This window comes from Lepeophtheirus salmonis, chromosome 10 (assembly GCF_016086655.4).
Source record: "Lepeophtheirus salmonis chromosome 10, UVic_Lsal_1.4, whole genome shotgun sequence".
Classification (NCBI taxonomy): Eukaryota; Metazoa; Arthropoda; class Copepoda; order Siphonostomatoida; family Caligidae; genus Lepeophtheirus; species Lepeophtheirus salmonis.
In genome coordinates, this window is record NC_052140.2 from 16,808,300 (window position 1) to 16,832,994 (window position 24,695).

The window sequence follows — 24,695 nt, forward strand, 5'->3', positions numbered from 1 at the left end:
AACAACATGGTCTCGGACTTCATCAAAGCCAGCTGTGCTTCTGTTCATTCCCGTATTGAAGCCATCATTTTGGTCCAAAAGTTTGCCACAAAAATGGCAAAAAAGAAAAACATGTATAAGTTAAAAGGGATTTTTCCCTTTTTACCAAAAACTTTGTTTTTTTTTAAAAGAAAGTATCTGAAATATAATCTTTTTGCAAGATTTTATTTAGACAAGAAATAATTACATATATAAAGAGTGGGGACGAAAGAGTGGGGACGTAAAACATGAAGTAGAATTAATTACTATTTTATCCCAGTTATTTTTATCACAAGTATTTTTACGCAACCAAACGACAGCTGAACCATTAATAAGCGAATTTTCTTTTAGTCCCATATCTCTAATAGTAATAATGTTTGTTGGAACAACAACAACAAAGAAAGAAACGTGTGCGACCTCTTACGTGACAGTGTCAGTCTCCAGTAGGCACCGACAACATCAAGAAGTCTATTACAGCCTCATACAGGCAAGAAGAATCTAAACTTCTCCAGCAAAAATATGGCTCATTTTTGGCCTGCCTCCATGTAACCCTCTTCAAGCCCTGACCTCAGCCCACTGGACTTTACAGTTTCATTTGTATTTGAGAATAATGTCTGCCTCAATTCTCAACCAAATTTTGATTAGCTCCGATCTAACATAATAACAGCGCGGTACGCCATCAACACGGCCTTCATCTTCAAGAACTGTCAATCAGTTCACTGGCTTGTCAAGGCTGTTATTGCATGTAAAGGAACACATATTGAATAAGAAACGATCGCTAAATATCCTATTTAAACATATCACAAATCGGTTTTGAGTAGGGATGCACCGATACCATCTTTATGGTAGTCTAGTTATTTTATTGATTTGTAAACGTAGTTTTGTTTCCAAAAATGAGCTCAAATATGTCATATTATCCATAAAAATAATTAAGCATAGGTATCACCATTGAATTGACAGCATTAAGCTGATTCTGATACTTCAAAAAGACCGATTCTTGCCGATTACGATGCATCAGTACACCCCTAGCTTCGAGATGTCTTTTCTTGATTTCATAAGAATCACGTTATTTGTAATCATGGCATTTTTGAAATAGCGAGTTTAAGGTCCCCATTCTAAAAAATTCATTTTGTTTCTGCAAAGTCGGGATGGGTATGAACTGTGATAAAAAAAACCGTTTCCCCTTTATTATTCCACATCTAGCTTGGGCTGACTGTTTTCAAAAACACATGATTTTTAAAGTTAAATAACGCTAAAACCCCTCAAATCACTGGTTTGATGTCCAAAAGTGCTGAAATGATTTTTGTATTGGGGTATTTCAAAATCTTATAAATGTATTCTCTTTAGGATTTGAAGAGGGAAAGTAACAAAGAGTTCATTGATATTCAAAAGTACATAAGTAAACCATGTTTATTATCATCCAATGGGATGCCATTAGAAAATTTGTAACGAGATATTATCAAATAGTCCAAACTAGCTTTTAAATAAGTGTTGTTATAACATGAAGAAACTGTGCTACATTTAAACATCCATTTGCCGTAAAATTTGGCTTCATTAATTATATAAATGTGCATTTACATAATATTCCGTATGTCCAGAGATGCAAAAAATGTATAGGTAGATGAAGTTGATTTTGAAACAGAGAAAAATAACAGTTGCTACTAACGCTTTGATCAGTTTTTTTTTCAGTGTAAGTTGACTTTATATTTCAATACAAATTTAAAAATTCTAATATAAATACCTTGGTACATTCAGGATTGAATGGTTAATAAAATATGCAAGAATTCATTACGTTTGATGTAATTGTACCTACCTAATTAAGCCACAAAAACAAACAGATTAGGATTAATTAATTATCCTTTAAATATTTTCAAATGACCAGATAATGTCAGATATTTCCATGGATTTTTAATAGATGAAAGGGCTAGTCACAATTATGAAGAAAGATTCTGGATGATGACCATTTAGATTAGATTTATCATTTTTCATTCACAATTACCGTTTCATTAACATTAAAACTCTCTAGCACTTTTTGGGATCTTATGAGGAGTGTCTCCAAACCAATAGGTATGCGAGAGTTGTTACTTCTTGCTGCGTAGAGGACAAATAAATACCACTTTGATCAGTTCAATTAATATTGTTTATTATTGATTGTCTAACGAAACAAAGAAACCATATAGGAATTTTCGAGTTTGGTCCCTCACCTCAACAAAACTCATACCCCTACGTAAGCTTACATTCCTTCACTCAGAAGTACTTCTGTATAAAAAAAAATAGTTTTAAATATTAATATAATATATTTTTATTTTTTCATCATTTATACCCATCTGGGACACAAATGAACCTCACTGTGAGTGCTATAATTTTCCTTAAAACAAATTGAAGCTTATAAATATTTTAAACTTATATAAAACTAGTTAGGATATGGAATAAAGTCAAAAAGATATGGATAATATCAAATCACTAATATAGAAACCAATAGCATTTGATATCAAAAGTGGGTTTTTGGGGAGGATAATATCATAGAAATATTAATTCAGTGAATAGTCAACTTATGAAAACAGTTTTTATGTCAATTAACTGAAAACATAATTTTTTTAGGGATGGGTCAATTTAAAACATTACCGAGGCTGACTCCAATTCTTTAGTATTTCAAATAATAGTTAAAAATTACAATTTTGCTATAAATTTCTAAGAATTACATTTGATAAAATAAATCTGCATCCGTAAATTGTTAATCGTAGATAATATTTAGATTAAATCAAGGTATATAGAATAAAATTCTACCTGCCTTCCATAAAATAAAGGAAGGCGATTTCTCTGCCCACAAGCTTTGTCAAAGAGAGTTTCCCCAGGGCGAGTATTCCCCGGTAAACTTTCCAAAGGTGAGCTTTCGTAGATCCTTCTAAAAACTTATTGCCTTGAAATAACAGTATCTGCACTGATTTTATGTGTTTGTAACACTTTGGTGTACGTTTCATTTGTGTTCAGTTTTGCTTTTTAAAGTTTTGGAACCGTTTTTATCATAAGTTACTTATATTAGAATATTTATAAAATTATAAGACTCCAGTAACAAATTCACATGACGTTTCTTACCATATAACTTTTCTAATTTTTTTTGTACCTCTGATTAGTAACAAATAATAATCCACAAGAATATATCTCGGAATCGCAAATTAAACATTATTTTCCCGATGCCGATTCTCTGATTCCGATGTATTGTCCCATAACTACTATTTATACTTATTTATCTGAGGAAGATATATTAAGAAAAAAAAGAAGTAGACACATGGACTCGAGACTGATGCCTCAAATATGATTATGTTCAATATTTTAAAAACTTGCAACTCGACTGTATTGCATAATCTAAGACTTTAAACTCAAATTGAAATCGAAACCCTTTTATTTATATTAATAAAACAAAGTTTATCTGTATGTTATATGTGTGGATGTACTACGTATAGTCCTTTTTTTTGGATGTATCGTAGGACAGCTTATATACTTGAATTAAAAAATAGCAACGCAATTGAGACAACGTGTCAAATTAAAAAAGAGGGAGATTATGTATAGAATTGTCTAAATACCATACATTAAAATAAAACAATCATCTCAGGCATTAAGGTCAACTCATACTGGATGTAACTATTGATTAATAACAAGCGTATGTAGGTAAAACTCAGTCAGTGAATTCAAATGTACTTATTTTTTTCATAGCCGGTTAAATTTTCAACCAACGGAACAGAATATGCATATATACTATACTGGTTGGAGATTTTGAAGTCTTTTGCATATCTTCCGTGCACAAACGCCGTGCTGCCATTATTGTATGCATCTATGATGACTGCACACCTCAGGAGATCATTGAATTTATTAAGTTGCCCAAATCAACTGTTTACGATATCGCCGAGGCTTTCAAGGAGTCTGAGGAGTCGGGACCATCTGAAAAGAAGACTCATTATCGTTTTGAGAGAAAATACTTCAGACCTCCTGAAGCAAGAGGGTAAAGAAAGTGTGGCCTCTCAGTGCACCGAATCTGAAGCCTTTGGACTAATATTTTTAGTATGTCTTTTGCACATATCGATGTTGACTCGTTGTGGGCTTCCATTCTCAAGGCAGTGAGAACATGGACAAGGACTTCCTCAACAATTCCTGTGCCAGATTCAGGGTTTGTTAAAGGCTGTAGTTAAAGCTGGAGGTTGTTGGTTTGAGTGATTAAATTCATTATAGATACCGTCATGTAAGAGAAAAAGATTTGAGAATATCTTAATCAATTTTGGGAAAATAATTATAATATAAATTATCCTTAAATTTTCCTGATTTTAAATCCCGACGCGCTATAAAGGAATGATTGTAATTTTAGATTAACTTTAGCAAACAGTGTGTCTAACAAAAACTCAGCCATGTAGCGTTCTACAGACTAAAATAGTTCTTGGTCTTTTAAATAAATACAAAATCCCAAGCTTTTGTTATTATTGTTTCACTTTTGACGAGAAAACATATAAGTATTGAATTACTAAATGTGTTTTTGTTCATAAAAAACGAAGAGTAACATTAATGATTTCTTCTGGAGTTTTATTCTATATAAATAAAAGTATAATATTCTAAAGAAATATATCTTCTTCGACCCCTAATAACTAAGGGCAATGCTGAATACTCCTGTAAGTACTGAATTGAAGGAAAAGTTTTTATCTATTGACCCTATAATATAATTATGGATTTGAAATAAGCTCGAAAAAAGTCTATGGACTTTAACTATACTCGATAACAATATACAAGGATTGTCTCTGCATGAACTATAGACTCAAGTTGGACTTGTCGTACATAGATTATTCCACCCCTTAGAACAATATGTAATAGCTAGTAAACATTCAATTTACCAGACTAAACATTATTACATTGTTGGAAGGCAAAATAATAAAGATAAATGGAAAAATTATTTAAACATACTGTTCAGGATAAGTTGAGCAGGAAAGCAGAAGTGATAACTCAATTTTTAAATGTAAACCAGATAGGGCATTTTATTGTGAGAGAGCAGGGATATGTCTGGAATAAAATATCCGATTTAGAATGTACAATATGCTTTATTTGCCTATATCTTACATGTATTTCTGATTAAATAAAGTAATTTAAAAGTGTTTACATACACTTAAAGAAATTGTAATTTATGGAATAATGCAAATCTTCAATTCATTTTTTTACATTAAAAAATCCATTTTTCAAATATATGTCTTACAAAGTAGTGAATGTTCTTTAAACGGATATTTTTTGTATATGAACAGAAGTTTTTTTATAATTTTTAATAATTAGATACAATTATACATGATTTAATAACGTAAGATGTAGTAGCAGGGTCAACGTGGTTGTTTTGTTTAAGTGAGGAGATTCTAAAGTGTTTTTTTTTTGTAAATACAGTAAATCGCCAGTAGGGGCTGGAATAGTAAGAATAGTTTGTTTGCCGTTAAAAATAAATATTCCCTTGAATTTCTTTGGCAGAAAATTTAATCCAATAAAAGGAATTGCAATTCATCTTATTAGTATTTATTGGAGCAATTTATAGAAACCTATTAATTGCTTCCATTTGTAATATACAAAAAAAGATTTTTTAAATACAATGACATAATTTGAAATTTTCGAAATTCTTTGGGCGTGAGTAACATTACTGATAAGGACGGTAAAGAGCTAAAATTGGTCATATTACAATTTTGGCCATGTAATAATTCTAAACCAGTGCAAATTGTACAAATTAGATAATTACAATTGGATTTATTTTGGAAAAACCAAATTTTTTAAGAACTTTGCGGAATTGACAAAAAATATTTACCAAATCAACTGATAATACACAATTATCCGATTAAATATTTTGCTAATTTAATTTTGCATGTTTGTTTATAAAATAAGTAACTTTCTAAAAGAAGTTATTCAGCTGAAGACAATGAAAGTTTGATCAATACTTGTTCGCTCCTACAGAACCGTGTGACTAAAAAATATATATGTTTACTTTAAGATATTACCTAGGTCAGATGGATTAACTGTATGTATTACTAAAATGTCAACTAACACCTAATTGGTGTAACTCCATCGGGCCAATAGGGGATAAGGAAAACTCAGAGCCAAGTCTTCTCTAAATAAGAATGAAAATTGGGTAGTTTCTATAAGTCTATGTGAATTGTTTTCCTTGTTATTAGTAGAATAGTATCGAAATACTTGATTAAGTTCTTAGAATATGTAACAGTTTGTCTCATTTTTTCTGTCATTGGGAGATAACGAGATCTATGAATACAAAATCAAAAGACTTGGCATCACCACTTTGTCTCATAGACGTGCTATTAAAGATATAATTACGCCCCACCGAATTTTAAACAAAAAGATACACCTATCTACTCACCCTGGATACTCAATAAAAGCTATCTCCTCCACAAAATGAGACTCTCAACTCTCAATACCATCTACCTACCAAAACCAAAGAATGACATCTTTAAGCCTGGTTTCTTTTACATATCGAAAAGTCTTTGGAATAAAATATCTTTTTACTTTTGCCAGGGAAGTGAGGCTGACCTCAAGCGACTTTTCGTTAATTTTTTTTTGTGTGCCACGTATATATATATATTATTTACATATGTGGTTTATTTTATTATATTGTCTTTTTTTCGTTGCACTATCATGTCATTTAAAAAAAACAACATATATTATTTGTATTTTAAATGATTCACTTTTATTAAGAATGATAATTTTATATTTTATTATCATTAAATATAAGTTGACCTTTATAAACTTGGTTAATCACTGTTTTCCAAAAAAAAAAAAAAAAAAAAAAAAAACGATAAACATTTTGGTACAGAGGCCTATAAAAAAAAAAAAAATATTAAGAAGGGGGTATGAAAAGTTTCGAACCTAATAAAGATTGAAGCCACTTTTTTGAAAATTTATTTTTTAAAATAGTCTCCTTGTAATTCTAAAAACTTCTCCGAGCGATGCTCCGATCCCTATAACCCATCCACGTAGTACTCAGCTATTTTCTCTACAAAATATTTGTAACCAGGACACTTTTCGTAGTTGGCTGAATTACTCCGATTTTTATAGACGTAGACACGTCAAACTTTTACACAACAAGCCTTTATATCTCTACTATGGTTTGAATCTAGACAGTTACACTTTCAAAAACAAATATTTAATGATAGCTCAAACTTCGATTTTCTTCAGTTTCACAAAAAGACTCCCATAAACTTACTCAAACGACTGTCCACTTCGCGTCCAAAATCCCTAAATTTTTGATGAGTAACTGTAAAGAGATGCCAGAAAGATGTGACAAGCTTTTATTTACAAGTCCTCCCAACTTCACTTTGAGCTTGGAAACTTTTGAAACCAACTTCGTCTTGGTTAAAACAAACTAATGCAAGAATCAGTTACTCAAAGGATGTATTCTGTAGGAATTATAAATCCACTCCTGTTGATTCCACACTAAACAATTCTTTAAAAAAAGAGAAAAAGCTAGAACATGGTTCCTTTGTCATGAACAATGTTTCATTAATTATCTAAAGTGGATATGGGACAATTAACCTCTTCCAGAGTTTATCAGTTTGGCGCAAATGTGTTGTGAACATTTCTTTGGTAAAGATAAGGATTTCTTAATATCTTAAATCTATCCATATTAAAAGTTATATATATATATACGTCTAATTTATAGTAAAGACTAGTACACAAAATGGTTATGTATATAATGGGAGGTCAAGAGGCGAAGGAAGTATTAATACAGATAGGACGATGGTTGCTATTCTCGTTGTGTTTTAGAAAGCATAAAAAAAAGAAATGTAATTCGACAAATACCCAATTTAATTCCCTTGTATCAATGATCATAAATCTTTCCTTCCTATACCAGTTGTTATACTCACTTGGCACCCTCTTCCCTTTAACCATACCCTTTGTTCTGTTTGTCTATATATTTTTTTTGTACAACAAAATTTTGTTGTTGTTATACATAACCATTGTGAAAAAAACAAAAAAGGATAGAGGCTTATGAGTACATATAAGGGTGGTTTTTATACATGTTGTATATATATTAGGGTGATCCTTATTTATAAAGCCAGAAGGGCTTTGGTAAACATTTCAGCAAAAATGGTTCATATATTATTTTATTCGGAAGGATCTGATGCAGAAAATTTTAAATGTAAAGAAATAAAAAAGAGAACACTAGTCCCCAAAATTGTATGGTTTTGGAGGAGCTAGCAATCTTGAGCAAGTGGCCTCATAAGTAATTACCAAGTTACAATGTTTATTATCTAGAACATAATATGAAAATTTTTATTCCTCGAGGAGTTTTACTAGTGATGCTCTAAACGAGTTTACATAGGACAGAATTGGTCAAGAGCAAGATTTATAGAAATACACAGTCAGACCATCATGTAATCAGGTTTGCTAGAATTTTCAATTTGATGCATCGTACCGACTGTGGGGCAAGACAGGTAGATTTTGACAAAACACGTAACCAATTATAGTCTATGACGTCACTATTGCTACAATTTTCAATTTGATGTATCTTACCAAATACTGGGGAAAAACACGCAACCACTCATACCCTATGGCATCAATATTAAAAAGTGTGGTGGAAGTCAAACATCAGTCGTACACACCTTACGGTATAACCTTGTTCCATGGTAGAGAAGAAGAGTGTGAGTGGAAGAAAATATAATAAACTATCTTTATTGTTGTGAATACTAATAGCTAGATTTCTAAGAATAAGAATTTATTTACCAATCGTCGGATTAAAAACATGAGCATTTCTTACGTATAATGTTATATCATAATTAAATTTTTAACATTTTTCATTCTTCATTTTATAAATTATTCGTTATTATAATTTACCGTTTTATGTTATATTGACTGCAATTATGAATTGGTCTTATTTATTAAATTTCAACTTTTCTTTGTCATTAGATTAGGATAGTTTGTATTTGATTCCATTTACAAAAATAAAAAATAATTATGGATTGTCAATAATAATTGAAAGGATATGCGTTTAATTATTAAGAAAAATTAATAATGACCTTTTTAATGAATATTTTACCATACCAACAATTTTTTGATATTGCTTACTTGCAGTATCTGATTCTTTAAGCTTAAGGCCGCTAATCTATCTAAATGCATCTATTTAATCCGCATTACCTGGAATATAAGTCACCAATTATAAAGCAAAATGTCTTTGTTTTTTAACTGTAAAGTTGCAATATTTATATGACTTTGTAATATTTTTCGGTTTGAAACATCTAAATAAAAGAAAACAAAACAGTGCATATAAAGTGTCTTGTAATTACTGAAAAATGGACTCTTTCTTAGGAAACCTAATAATAATATTTACAAAACAATAATAAAAAGTTTGTCGTAGTAGAAAGACAAACAACTTCATTAAAAAATAAAGCACATTAATATTATTATTTTTTTCAATTATTTAAGATTTGTTTTTACAAAAATATTTGCTATATTTATGAAGCTATCAAGGGTTATATTAGTATATAAAATGTTGCTTATTATAGTTCACAAAACCATAAAGGTTTAGCTATTAAGATCAGTTGCATCTTTTTGAAGGTAAAGACAATAAAATAAAACACCCACAATTTTTTGACTAATATAATTAGTTATCTTAAAAAAATATAATTAATTTTAATAAATATAGTTACTTAGAAGTTTGTGAAGTGTGAAGCATTAGGGTTATATCATATAATTGAAATAAGTTTGATTCAAAAGATGCTTTTGAATTTATTTTCTAAATACTATCGCTTACAACATCAAAAATTTAGTTATACCCACAAGATCCATTAGATTTTTGAGTAGAAATAGGGATGGTTTAACGTCCGACAAGTGTTGGATCTTGATACACATCGCTAGTATTGCAAAAAAACTCAATAGGATTTTAAACGGTAGTAATGAAGTTGAAAACTCCTTGAAATGTGAAAAAATCAAGCTCAAGACCAAATTTACAATATCACAAGAAAATGAGGCCAGGGAGTAATTTGAATTTTTTGACAAAAATTCGACTTCTTCTTATCGTTTAGGTTTTGAGATCCAGTCAGGTTTTGATTGAATAAAGTGAATTCTATTGTCTATTCTTGTACATTAAACAGTTCCTATAGTCTGAATGAAGTACCATATAATATAAAATTCATGTAACTTAAATAATGCAATTTGAAAAAAATATATATATAAGAGTTTTGCAAGAGATTTTGGGAACAAAATTAATTGAACAATCTTTGTTCAAATGTTTTACTAAATACAGTGGCTCTCAACAAAAAACTATTAAAATAAATAAAGATTCCCCTTATGAATAGAACATAATAAATATATAATCGCAACGATGAGGGGGAAAAGCATAGACGACGACTTGTGGTTCAAGAACCAAAAAAAAAAAAAAAATTCTTTTATTTTATATTATTTTTTAAGAAAAACTTTTTTTCTTATTCCCTTATATTAATTTTAATTAATTTTTTTTCTTGAAAAAAAATAGAAGAAGAAATATTTGGACCATAAGGATAGCATTATTTTTTTATTATATATTTTAACATCTTTACTCAATTGTGGTCTGCTCTCTCCCTTCATCTCATTGTGTTGTTTTTACTTGTCTTACATAATTTATTCCCCTCTTATATGAATATATATATATATATACACTAAAATATGCTGTTGTAATAGTTTGTTAACATTTTTATTACTTTTTTTATAGGCAATGCTTTTTTATATACCTCGAAAGCTTTGGAAATCCTTTGAAGGTGGACTGATGGAATCATTTGGTAAGAACACAAAGATATTAATATTATTATAAAGAAGAAAAAAAAAATCAATATTTATGCGTAAAAGACTCAAACCCCACACGGTCATATTTGACAGATGAGTTTTGGGAATCCTTCTTTTTAAAGAGTTTGACACTTTTACAGCTCATAAACTCAATGGATGTAGTTTTCAATATATAATCAAAGGATCATTTAACAGAATAAAAATGTGAATACATCACTTTTGACTAGTGATGTGTCAGTTGTTATATAGGACTGAAAACTGGTAGCTCTCAGTTCAGTTCAGTCCAAGAACTTATACATTTTGGTCCTTAATGACCTCATTTAGTATTATTTTTTAGTAATCTTTCGATCCGTAGACTGATGTGAAATGTACCAAATAAAATAAAGACTGACACAACACTGTTTTTTAACTTCCAGTGGTTCAAACGGTGCTAAGAATAAACAGTTTTAGTAAATTAAGTCCATATGAGTTAGTTCCTAGTAATTTCATTCCCTGTAAAATTTATTCTCGGACATTTCATTCTCATTTTGAAGAGGGATAATAAGTGACGTCATACGGCTATGTTTCTAAACTAGGAAGTAGCTTTGTGTAAAGCGCTATAGGGAGGTTTCTGTAGTCAGCAGAGGGTACTGGAGATGACTAATGATGAATAAGAGACGTATATTTTTTAATCTGCTGTTCCTTCAGTTGGTCGGATGGAGTTACACTGATTATGTATAAAGAAACATTACAATTACTCCATCGGTAGTAGGTCAAAACGTCGAACGACGAAATGTAGAATGGACAAAACATCGACTGGAAAATATTAAATTACAAAGTATGAAAAACAGTTTTTACGACATTTCCCTCCAGATATTTCCCGCCTTAGATATTTACCTCACCACCCTTACATAGACTAACAGTAAGGAAACCTCACAAACTCCCATATATACCTCAAAATTTGAAAATTGGAAACGTCAAATTGTAAGAAACATCTCCCCCCCTACATAGACAACAGTAATGGCCCCTCAAACCTCCTCTTTATACCCACCACCGTCAGATAAGTTATTTTCAAAGGCCCGTCCATATTTCTAAATTTATATCCAGGAAGTTGGGCTGCTTTCTGGTACCGACCGTTCCCAAAACGAGCTCAAATCCAAAACAGCCTCAATTTTGTGGGGCCCTTGCCTTTTGAAAATGTAAGTTAAATATAAGTTGTGATGGTGGGGTTAATTCCATTTGGGGGCCTAATGGTAGCTCAACACTTGGATGTGCAAATTAAGGGCTGTGAGTGGAAAGGCCGTACTCAAAAACAGCCCTAACATTTAGGTTGCATAAGGGGGATGGTATATTACTGGTATATACTCGTAGTTTATATAGGAGTGGTGGGGTTGGAGGATGTTTCAGGCGGGAAATGTCTAGATGGGATACATCGCAACACCATTTGGAGGAGCCCCTTATTTTATATTCTATGGTTGATAATCTATCCATTCGTTGTTTTGTCTATTCGACGTTTTATCCATGTTCCCACTCCATCTGACCTAGGAATCTTCTTTGAAGTCTATATACATAATGTATATCTCCTTTTCTAGGAACGATCAGGGCACAAACCTACGCACCAAGAGTTCTAAAGAATAATTTATCTCGAGCGCGTTGTCCATTGAGCAACGTCTTGGCAGATATGATTCGTGGGTGAGCATGTCAGATAGTGTTGATGGATTAGATATGACATCATTAATAGTGAGTAGGAATAAAATCTGTGGATATTATTATTTAGTGGTATATTACATGTAGAAATATTTTTTTAAATTTCTCTTCCCTCCTCAAAATGGGAATACAATGTTTTCCAGGAAATATAATTACTAGAAATGAAAATACACTGAATAATGCACTTCCTAAGAATTTATTTTCCGGTGACAGGTTCAAATATATTGCCCCCTTTGAAAAAAGTGCTAAAAACACGGGGTAATGGAATAATTACAAATATAAATTTACACCTGTTAATGAAAAAACTTACTCATTTTTTATACATAAATCAGAAATAACTGTAAGTTATAACTTAATTTCTTGCCAAAAACTCATAATTTCTTAATAAAAAATAAAAAATCTATGATTTAAACCAATTTTCGAACAGACCAAATCAAAAAAAGGGTCCTTATGAATAAAGGATTCACATTTTACAAAATCATAAAGTTATGATCACTTATCAACCTAATGACTGTTATCAAACTAAAATTACTTTAACTACAGAGAAATTAGTCATTAAATGCTAATACTGACCCATTCTCTTGCCAAATTTTATAAAGTGGGGCATATATATTTTCTTAGCAAAGTTTAAATAATTGACGGATGTCACTGTATGAATATGTACATCCGAAAATCTGGCACCAATATTTTTAAATGATTTAAATATACTTTCTCTTTCTGGGTCTTAGTATTCAACTACGACGTTGATAAGTTACAAATTTGGACTACAAGTCACCAGTTGAGTAAACTTCCAATATAAAGTTTTCTAAATAAAAAAAAAAGTATTAAACCTTTTTTTTTATTTACTAGTTTTATATACAAATATAATTTATTTCCTGTAAATATATATCACTTTATAATCCTTAAGCCGTAGATTTATAGTATATTATATCATGTATTGTACATCGATTACTCAGTTGTTTTATAAAAAGTCATTTGAGTAAACTTCTGTATATTTATTTCCTCGGAACTAAAAAAACAAACAAAGTTATACTAAATAACATTAATTAAAATTGATAAAACACGCAAAAATGAGTAAAAGTAGAAAAAATATAGATGTGAACAAGTTCAATATTTCAATAAACAGCCCCTCATATTTAGAACTTTTAACCAGTGATTTTTTTTAGGGGGAGGGGGCTTGCTTATTTTTTAAATATACAGTGTATGGTAGGGAATCGTGCAGTAATTGATTCCGTGTACAATTTCACCCAGATTTTGAGGATAGAAGCGGCAGAGAATCGAAATTTTTACTGATTTATTGAGATATCATAAGCTATGTCATTTCTCAAAATGGTAACCCTTGGCCGCCAGCGTGGCCTAGATCCTGAGACAGAAGGCCAAGCAAGTCTTCCTCACAAAGTCCTCCCACTCTATGTCCACTGCAGCATTCGGGGGCTCCCATTGGTATGAGAAGTTGCAAACCCTTCCTCTCAATAGCGCCCAACACCTTATAGTCCAGGGGTTCATGTCCGACGATATCAGGGACAACATCTCCCATGGCCAAAACACGTAGCTCCCCTCCAGATATTTCTCATCCAGCCACGGCTTCACTACATTGTTCATGAGGTCGAGGTACTCCTGCATACCAACCCTGTGTTCCTTTTTCAAACCAGTGAAGCCCCATCCTCTTCCCTTCGGAGCATATTAATCCAAACATCATGACCAAAGCACGGTGCTTTGTCCAGGGAATGTCAGTCCCTTTCTCGATCTCCCTTGCCTTTGTCACCTCTGTCAACAACTGAGGTGGCCTTCCAACGTAAGATACGGGTCCCAGGTACTTTGTTGTCCTCCTGAGCGGTTTCTCGGAGACCTTGATGCCCTTGGCCATCTTTCTCATGCTTTTCATCGGGCTTCTGTCTATTTTCTCCTACATCGAGTCCAAAAAGGCTGGAGATCGAATTTTGTTGAAACCATCGCTGTCGCTCAGGACAAAATTTTTCGCCTTCTTCACCTTGAAGTGAAGCTTTGACTCCAAGCTAACCAGACTTTAATACTATGGACTTCTTTTCGTGAAGTACAGTTGAGCGACACACCAACAAATCCTCCTGCAACACAAAATCCGAGCGGATGTGTAGGATCCCAGAGGAACTTTGGAATACACAAAAGAACACTGTCATCTTGACCTTTTCTGATTTCAAGGTCGAGTCAAGCCTATCATTGACGCCAGAGGCAATTATATTGAATAATAATAGTGTTCTTTTTTACTGAGCTTTAATTTCAATTTGATTTTGTTGCAATTGGATGATTAGCTTAGAAGAAAATTCATTTCAAAAAAGTGTTGGTCGTTTAACAAAGTTTACGCCCTATATATGATTATACAGGGTGTGTAATCGAAATCCAAACAAATGTAAGTACAACAATACTTTATCATATATCTCAAGAACAATAAGAGATAGAAACTTGAAATTTTTGCTACTAAATCATCATATACTTAAATTATAATTTACTCAATATAATTCTCATTAGCTCCTACAACAGCCTTCAAAAGTCTTCCTGTTGTAGGCCTCTTCTATTTTGTAATTATGTTAGCCTACGCATAATCCATGTGGGATGTTCAACAAGTTTCTCTCTCCCCCATGCTACTTATACTGAAATCCAGTGGATTCGTGACGATGGTGCTACATGGAAGCATGCTAAAAATCACAGAAACTGGACTCAAGCCAAACTTTGAACTTTTAGCCTTCAAGGGGACCCAAATGATTCAAATCTGTCCCACACTGCATACACAGTGGTGCAAGAGGATTTCAAATTATGGGCAATGTTCCTTAATTTTATTCCGGTGCGGAGCAAAATGAGATTGTTGTTTCGTTTTGTTTGTTCCTTGATTCAAAACCAAAATAAAATATAAAAAAAGTTACTCATAATTTTTCTTTATAAAATCATAAAACATCGCTAACAATTTCAAACATGTAACTCTAATCCTTACTCTTCATTTAAAACCTTTTATGTTTGTTCCCATTTTAGTTACACACAATTTAAGCTAATTGTTGTACCGTATACCACTAAATAATTGGTGTTTTTTTCTATTCAACTTAACAAGCCAGACATTCTACACTAATATATCATGCGTATACGCTGGTGAAAATATTTTAATATATATGCTATATTTATGCCCATATGTAAAAACATTTTAAGTCAATAGTTTTCTTTTTTTTTAGATTCGAATTATTTCTGATGGCACTTTGAGTAGTATAATAGAACTTTTCCCCCCTACTTTACTTATTGAGAAATGATGAATGACTCATAAAATGTAAGAAAAAATAATAGACATTGTATTTTCCATTTTTTTTTACTCTCTTTTTCTATAATAAAATATATTTTTTTATAAAAAATATGAATTACAATGCCTCCTTATTTCATATAAATTGTATTACACTTAAAATATATTTTGATGTAGTTGAGCTCATAACTTAAAATAAAAGCTTGCGATTTATTTTATAAACTAAATCACAAGTGAAAATTTTATATAGTGGGTTTTGTATTTATAAATAATTTAGGGGAGATCGTGGAAGGTTTTGACTTTTAACTCAGTGACTCTGCCCTCACTAGCCTACATATGTTTGTTGTTAAATGATTACTTAGACTAAGGAGTTTACATTTCTCGTGATCTGAGATTTAAGAGCCATATATACAATATTATAAGGAAGGCCAATCGAGACATGGGCATCATTAAATGACATATTTATTAAAGTTTAGACACGGTATTTCCTATGAAACTCGTACCACTCCGCCTCTAATATACAGGGTATTTAAGGTAAATCCGGACTATCTTAAATGCATCTTTATGGGAAGCAAATAGAGCTTTGAAATTTTATAAACGACTTTTAAAAATACATAAAAAAAATCATGAAGTATGTTTGCCATTTTCGCCAATTATTCGCACGAAACGAGGCCTAAAGGATTTTCTTTGCTCCAGTACTTGATGATAAATGCCTTCAAGGAGTGGATTCTTTTGTTTGAATAGATAGAAACATTACTATCTAACTCCCCTTAAAGAAGTAATCCATGAGATTCATTTACGAGGATTTAGAGGGTTAATTGTGGGGGTGTCAAAATGACAGCTTCTATTCTTTAAATAAGTTTTTGTTATTATGGGCCTTGTGAGAGGGGGGACAATTCACATTGAAACAGAAACTCGGCACCATTGAACTTAGCTTTCATCGAAGGTATCACTTGGTCAGATAAGAGTTCAAAGTACCTATTGGCACCCACCCTCTCTTTTGGCTTAAAGAAGATGGTAGAAAGAGACTCCTGTTGCATCCCTATGAACCAAAGGGTCATTTTGCTGGCTAAAAATTTGGATTTAAAGACGTGGGGGACATTAGTTTTCTCTGTGGCCAACCTTCTGTCGTTTTGGATGTTGTGAGATTTGTCGAGAGTCCATTATTGCTAATCCGAATAAAAAATGTTTAAGTTACAATGCAACTTCAACTCGTTCAGCAACTTTCTTCCGGGGCAGCCCTGGTGCCCTTCATATTGTCTATAAGGATATGTCTTTTGTAGATGTGGTATGAATTCATCCTAAGGTCAGTGTTTATGGCCATGGAGACTGTTGCACGGTTTACTTGGCGCTTTTTGGCTAGAGGATTAGTCTTAGTCGCAGATAACGATTTCAATGAAAGCTTCAGACCTACGTTGGGTATGGGAGTTCGTTTTTTTATAACTCCGAGGCTTGTGGTTTTTTCTCTATTATGTCCCCTCCTCCTTTCAACCTCTCACTTTCAAATATCCAAGTTAAATACTTTCCTTATTGTTCAGGATATAATTAAAGATGGTCTATATTTACCAGAACGAGCCTGTAGTAGTTTTTGAACATATTACATTTGAATGCAACTCGTCAAATTTTGCAATTTTCTCCATCACCAACAAAAGTTAAATAAATCAGCTTCCATTTTGAAATTAAGAAAATTAAAAAATAATAACTAGACTTTTCAACGTATGGAATTATTACTTTCAATTTTACTACCAGAAATATATAAGTCGTTCCTATTTGAACAAACGCTTTAAAGCTGTAGAACCCTGTATACATTTATAAAAGAAATAATTTTATTACAAAATGTGGAATGATTTGTTGTAAAGGCGTGCAGAAATATTAGTTATGAGTAAAGAAGTCAACATTTGTGCATTTTTAAGCAAAGCAATGACACATTTGTAGAATTTTTTGTACAAATTATTATTTCTCACTTGAAAACTGTATAAGCAAATTGTATATTTGCACGTATGAAAATGTGGCCATTTTCATTTCTCTAAATATCATCTGGAATGGGATTTGTGTAGAACGCAAGGAGAAAGCGGGAGAGATACATATGGTATTACTGAGTGAAGATCCTTGTAAACATCATAGTTATATTATCTGATCTTTTTTGTAGGTAGCAAAGGGGAGAAAGTGAATAACTCTTCATGAAAATTTTGTGTATTTAGGGCATGATAAAAAAGAAATAATGACCCTGGAGTAGAGCAGATTAGCTGTCACGATGTTTCATTAGATCAGTTTCAATCAGCTGTAAAAAGGGAGGGGGAAATAAAATAAACAAAGACCCAGGGTATGTCGTTCTTCAGTTCCACTCTCAGTCCAATAAGGGCATACACTCATAATTTTGCAACAAATCCTCAAAGTTACTATCCCTCTTTTATGTACACACAAGAATGAATGTAATTGAATTTAGTAGGAAAGTAAGTTCACTACTTAGCAGTTAATTAATATTGACAATAGCTAAGGGAAAGAAAATTAATTCTTTAGATTACCAATTCCAAAAATAGGCCTACAAAAAATATACACGATTTACATCACTAGCTATAACCATATAAAAAGTTGTACCGGAGGAGTATTATATTTGTCCACCTACGATAATAAAATATTATAGTTGTAATAAAAACGCAAAGCTAGGATTATTATTTTAAAAATTTAGACATATACTGACTTTAGATTTAAAATAAAAGTTGTTCAGAATTTTGAGTTACATGCACAGGGCTTTCTTTCATTCTACTCAAACCAAATTCCTCGGCTTAGGAGTGCAAGTTCATTTTCGCAAATGAGTTGATTTTTGTCATAAAAGAAGATCGATTCCTTGCGTCTCGAAGTTTTTTTTTTAAGGTATTGGCTTTTGGTTCAAAAATGCATCAAAAAATTAGAAATCCAAAAAACAAATTATGATACACACGGAAAAAGGGAGGACGCATATTGAATACGAATTAAGAAAGGGAATTAGGTACATGAAGGAAGAAGAGAATTAGCGAGATAGTATTAGTATGTATCTACATTATGGTTGAAGGAACAACATATTATTGATTATTATAACTATACTGGCTAAAGGAATAAAATAATTTCAAATGTTGTCTGTCAACAAATTGAACTTAATTCTGGAGTTATTTAAAGCATTACTAATAACATAATTCGAAATAAAATATCTACTACGGGTACGTATTAGTATATTTTAAAATTATATTGCTTTAAAAAAAATGCAGAAAAAGTTAGGTAAAATTCTAATTTCAAAAGGGAATTTTTACATGATGACGATCTATAATAATAAACATAATTTCAAATAAAGAACAATGGGTTTTTCTTGTTTTTCTAATCACAATGCTGTATTTATCTCTACCAAGATCCTATCCAAAACCTATGAGTTATGAGAAAGATATGATTATCTTTCCTTATATTTGCAACGACCAACTATCGACACCAAGGGAGACTGCATTGAGAAGTTACTGTTATAAAAGTATTATGTAGAATATTGAAAAAAATAAAGCTATATTTTTACTTGTTTATATTGGATATATATGTTATTATAATTTCAAAAGTGTAGCTCTTATACATCAATGCCTTACAATGACTAAAAATGTATCCTCAATGATTTAGCTTTGAATTTGAATAACGAATAATGAATGATAATGATAATGTTCCCTCATTAAACACTCTTGCATCAATCTCAGAGGCAACTCCGTTCGATACTCCAAAGACGAATACGGAGCCTCGCATTTTACTTGGACCAATGGACTATTCGTAGTTCAAATCCAAATATCCCATATCTTGAGAAAGACTCGGATCTATTAGTATGGATGAGAGTGGAAGTGTAGCTCTCATCAAAGAAATTGAAGATTCTGAAACGACAAAAAGCCGAACTAATGATATTTATGGGGAATTAAAGGATTGATTGTCGGAAGTATACAACGATCAATGGGCTTATAAAGTGGCAGTATCCCTGTTGTTTGTGAGCCCTTTGGTTCTTTGTCACTTAATATTTCAACAGCGCATCATTATGTCGATTATAGATCATTTTAAGCCGAGTTATATTTTGGAAAGTGTGAGTAAGAATGTAATTAAATTATCCCTGAACGAACAGAGGGGGATCAAGTTTTCGCCAAGGCTATTGCCTCCTACTCACATAATCAAATTACCCTAGGGATGAATCAAGTCATTTCTAGTTATATACTTATTGAAAAGGATGCTCCACGTGGGATATCTATCTTTGAAAATATTTTAGAAAATGAAGTGAAAGAGGATACTCAAAAAGATGACTGTGTTCGTCAATTGGCAACTTCGCGGAGTTCTAATTTCAAAATCATTTTGAAGAAATTCCTTGACAAGACTCCTGCAGGATCCAGTTAGTTTCACACAACTACGAATTAATATGTGCTTATATTACTTTTTGTGTGGTAATTACGAATTAATTAAGACTCTCTTTATTAATCTTTTTTGTACATATTTGTATTAATATCTCTCGAATTTTATATTTGGAATATAGGTTATCCGAATCCATTAGCTCAGGCAATCAGAGTAAATTACTTATATATGATTGTAAAATAAATAGTTAAAACTTGAAGAAATAATAATAATAACAATGAATGATAACAGAATAATCAATAAATCAAATGATGTAAATTAACGGAAAACTAATTGGAATAATAAAATATATTTATCCTTCAAAAAAATTACTTTCAGCCTTCAAAATCAATTTTCAAATAATAACTCAAGGTTAGAATGGAGAAAAATTAATATTTTTTTTTCATATTTATTATTATAGAGTTGTGAGGTAAATTTTATGACTAAAGCTTTTTTGATGTTCCTGAAAAAGGGCGAGTAGAAATTGTTCTATTTTGAGACTGTATCCGTTCTTCCCTGCATATAATATACACTGTATATTATGCAATATGTATGTGGAAATCGTAAACTAACTTTCCCTTGCTCAACTTAATCAAAATTATCAAAAAGGATAAGTAGTAATGTTTAAACTTATATATCATAGAAACTTCGAGATTATGAAGGAACAAAATCCGTAGTAAATCAGTGATCAACAGTCAACAATGTTTGTTAAGAGAGTTTTTTTCATTTTTCCATTTACGAGTATGGAAGGCAATTGGAATGCTGTCGTCAAGCTTCACTGTTTGGGAAACACAACCCAGACATTTTTAAAGACCTTAAAGTCCATGAATATTAAGAGGACCTCCATATAAACACATTGAAGACAAATAAAAATATACAAATAGTGTCAAAAATCGCTTTTGAATTGGTCTACAACGAACGACACGGATAACAAAGAACATTTAAACCATACAAGAGAGGATTTTGAGAAATCTTTTGAAGAAGAACCTGAAGATGTTCCCTGTCATCATTTAAGGAAACATCTCCTTTTGGTCAAAAACAAAGAAAAGAGAGTTAACCGAAATTGGCATGGTTCTAACATAATTTTCAGTGATGTTATCGTTTTGTCTTTTGAGGCTAAATAAAACCCTCAAAAGGAAAGGATTTTGACTCAATAAAAGGATATAATACACCCCATGGAATCTATCGAACACAAAAACCCGAGTCAATAATGGTCTGGGGAGCTGTCAGCAGATCTCGTAAGGTCCCCTTAGTTTTTGTACCCCCTGGAGTCAAAGTTAATAGCAGAGGGTATGCAAATCCTATCCTGGAGACAGTTCTTCGTCCATAGACAAATTTCCACCTCAATGAAGAACCTTGGACCTTTTAAGAAGATGGTGTTTTTTTATATGCTTCCAATATGACGCAAGGGTGGTGCAAGACTCATCATCTTTGCTTTTGAAGCCCTATTTTTGACCTTCATTCAGTCCTGATTTCAACCAGAAGGACTTTTGAATCTCATCCATGATGGAAGACAGGGCCACAAGAAATCTCATTCAAATTTGGATGAATTGAAAACCTCTCTAATTCGAGAATGGGGCAACCTTCCCATGTATATGGTCCATGCCTGCTGCAATACCTTCCCTAATAGACTCAAGACTATAATTTCAGTAAAAGGAGATCATTTTGATTTTTTTTTTTCAATTATTTGTAAAATATTACTTATCTTAAGTTTTAGCCGTCTTGTAATATAAATAAAGAAGTTACATACAATTCTTAATTTTACAGAATTTAGGGTAATCTTGTATATATATGTATATTCCATTATAAAAGCAATTACATCTTACATTGTCCACCCTTGGTCTCTATCATGGCATCAATCCTCGACCCGAAGTCAAGGTAGCCTTTTAAGCATTCACATGGTAGATGGGGGCCCCAGATCCCATAGTCGAGAAAGTTACTGTATGATAAGGAGAGAAGCAACATTTACCGAAAACCGAACTTACAGAAATTTGTCAAATTGTCTTCACACGACTTTTGAGACTCTTGGCGTCGTCTTTAAGCTTTTTAATCTTGGTAATGAGATCCTTGGAGCAGGCGACTCTATTAAAGATCAAATCATAACTCATTCCCGCGTCAAAAATTGCTGACACACGATTTATTTTGGCCTTCATTTCAGTTATCCACGGTATAATGAAGAAATGTGAGTCACAAAAATTCTTTCTTTTTATTGTTTCAAAAGTATATATAAAGAAGTAAATTGGAACATTATTAAGTAAATCAGTGAGACATTTCCAAAGATACAGTCTCACAATTAGCTGGAACACGCTGTATATAATATATATATAAATCAAAACTATTACAGTGGGCCCATTCAAACTTTTATGTTTTTCAATTATTGGGACTAATTTATGCATTAATACCCAATTTTTTGACAACCTATTCTTTAGCAATAACCAGCCTAAGGGTATATTTACTTAAGAAAAAGTTATTTGCCTTAAATATAGGTTAATTTCCAATCATGTTCAAAGATAAGGAATTCATTATTTTTTATGATTTAAATGTTTTTATGTAAAAGGTTAAAATTTAAACAGGCATGAAATAAAATAAAAATTACCATAAAAAGTCCTTTAGCTTTTCGATTATATTTTTTAGTACTTTTTTTGAATACATTTTAAAGGAAATATTTATAACGGTCAACAAAAGCATACAAATTCAACAAATCCGAGATTTTGGAAAAACAAAATATAGTTATTGGGTTTACCTTATATACCAATATCAAATCCTTTTAACTAAAAAAAAATGTCCTCGTTAATCGGTTAATAGTTTTAGTTGTAAATATAATGATGGTACGTTAAGGAAAATAAGCCAAAAAATAACGTGGTCACAATGAGAGTTTGAAAAATGTTTGGGAAGACTTAGATGAACTAGTTTTGAGTCGTTTCTTATTTAGGACCAAGTCCAATTCGGTGCCATCCATTCCAGTTCCTCTTTCCGGTCCTTAAAGAAGGTAAATCGATCCTTAGTGACGTCGAGGAGGATGTTTTTCCTTTTTTTTAATTATTCAGCTATATAATTGAATAAATCATACAACTTAGTAAAAATATAAAATGTTTATATTGTAATAAATACATGAATATTTTTTGGAATATATATTCGTATATCATATATCATATTTGACTTCAAAAAGCATTGCCATTTCTAGGCAAATTTTCAAGTACAGGCCCCATAGACAGATCCTAAGACTAGACTGTATTAATAAATAATAAGTAGTGACACTACACTAGCTCTGAATGCGTTTTATTAGATGAGCTTCCAAGAGTTACGAAGGATAGATAATAAACACCAATCCATCTCCGTAAAAAGGATGAACATATGCATCAATAAATACAATTTCTATTCTTCATTCCACTTAATGTCCCACAAGGACTTTTTTAACTAGTATTAATTTATTCTGGAACTCAAAAACATAAAATTAAATAAATCAGATAAATTATTCATGAACATTAATATGATTTAAAAAAATCATAAATCCTAGTTTATTAAAATGTATGAATAATTGTTTGGTATATTTAAAAAAATAGAGGCACAAATCTCTTTACTTGGCCTTGATTGGATAAAAATAATACTGTAGTGATACAAGCACTGCACGCTAGTTTAGGTTAGTTTCCGATGTGGAGACAAAAAAAAATAATCCTCCGTTTTCAATGGCTTTCCAATAATTATCTTTAATTCTTCTGCCAGTTTATCAAATATTATCCATAGTATTTTGCATTTATATAGCTGGTGCGATAAAGTTTATTTTTCTTCTATGCAAAAGTAGAAAGTGTATGATTTTTTCTAAAAATAACTATGAAACACTTCAAGCGTACTAGTAATAACATAAAGAGCATCTTTTTTTTTTAGAAAGAGTTAATTATTTATCCTGAAAACTCTTATATTCTTCATTGTTAGATGGCTGTAAGTTTTTATTAAAATCATGGTTACTGATGATTCACGTCACTTTCTTCTACAAGATACAAATTTTCTCTTAGTGCACTGCTTTCTTTTTGAAAATTTATAGGTTGAGTACTCAAAAATTAGAATCCTCTTTGAGGTTGTCTAGCTTCAGTTCTAAATGTCTAACAAATTTTGTATTTGGCGCCATTCGAAAGAACTAACAAAAAAGCTACAGTTTGAGGTGTTTTTTTTTGTTATTGTGTGATCAAAAATGTTAGAGCAACAAGAAATACGTAGAAGGTGTGTTATCTCCTCCGCGCACAAATCTATCTCCAACAAAAAGATAGTCACAGTCAACGCTGTTCTGAACAGGAGAAATGATTGCTATTTAGCCAAATCAGGACTTAAGATTGAGGGAATCTTTAGTACCAAACATACAGCTCAAGTCAAGGTCTTCGGCGTAGTTGCGTCGAACGGCAGCAAGATGCCTCCCTAATTCTTCAAGGGCATGAAAAAGTCAGCACAGACGTCTACTATAAGGTCCTCAGGCACCATGTCTAACAATGGTTGAAGAGCACGTTCCCCAGGGACAACTATTTGTTTACCCAAGACGCTCACCTGGCATACACGTCCCAGAAGGTGCAGCAATTCT

At 31.7% G+C, this 24,695-nt stretch overlaps 1 protein-coding gene across 2 annotated transcripts in view; it reads left to right on the forward strand.

The window, feature by feature from the left end:
* Window positions 1–24,695, forward strand: part of LOC121125560 (innexin inx2-like) — a 139,893-nt gene that overhangs the window by 76,288 nt on the left and 38,910 nt on the right. For both annotated transcript variants that reach the window (XM_071891493.1, XM_071891492.1), the window contains exon 4: window positions 10,730–10,796. In XM_071891493.1, the coding sequence (XP_071747594.1) occupies window positions 10,730–10,796 (67 nt within the window). The remainder of the gene's footprint in view (window positions 1–10,729; window positions 10,797–24,695) is intronic.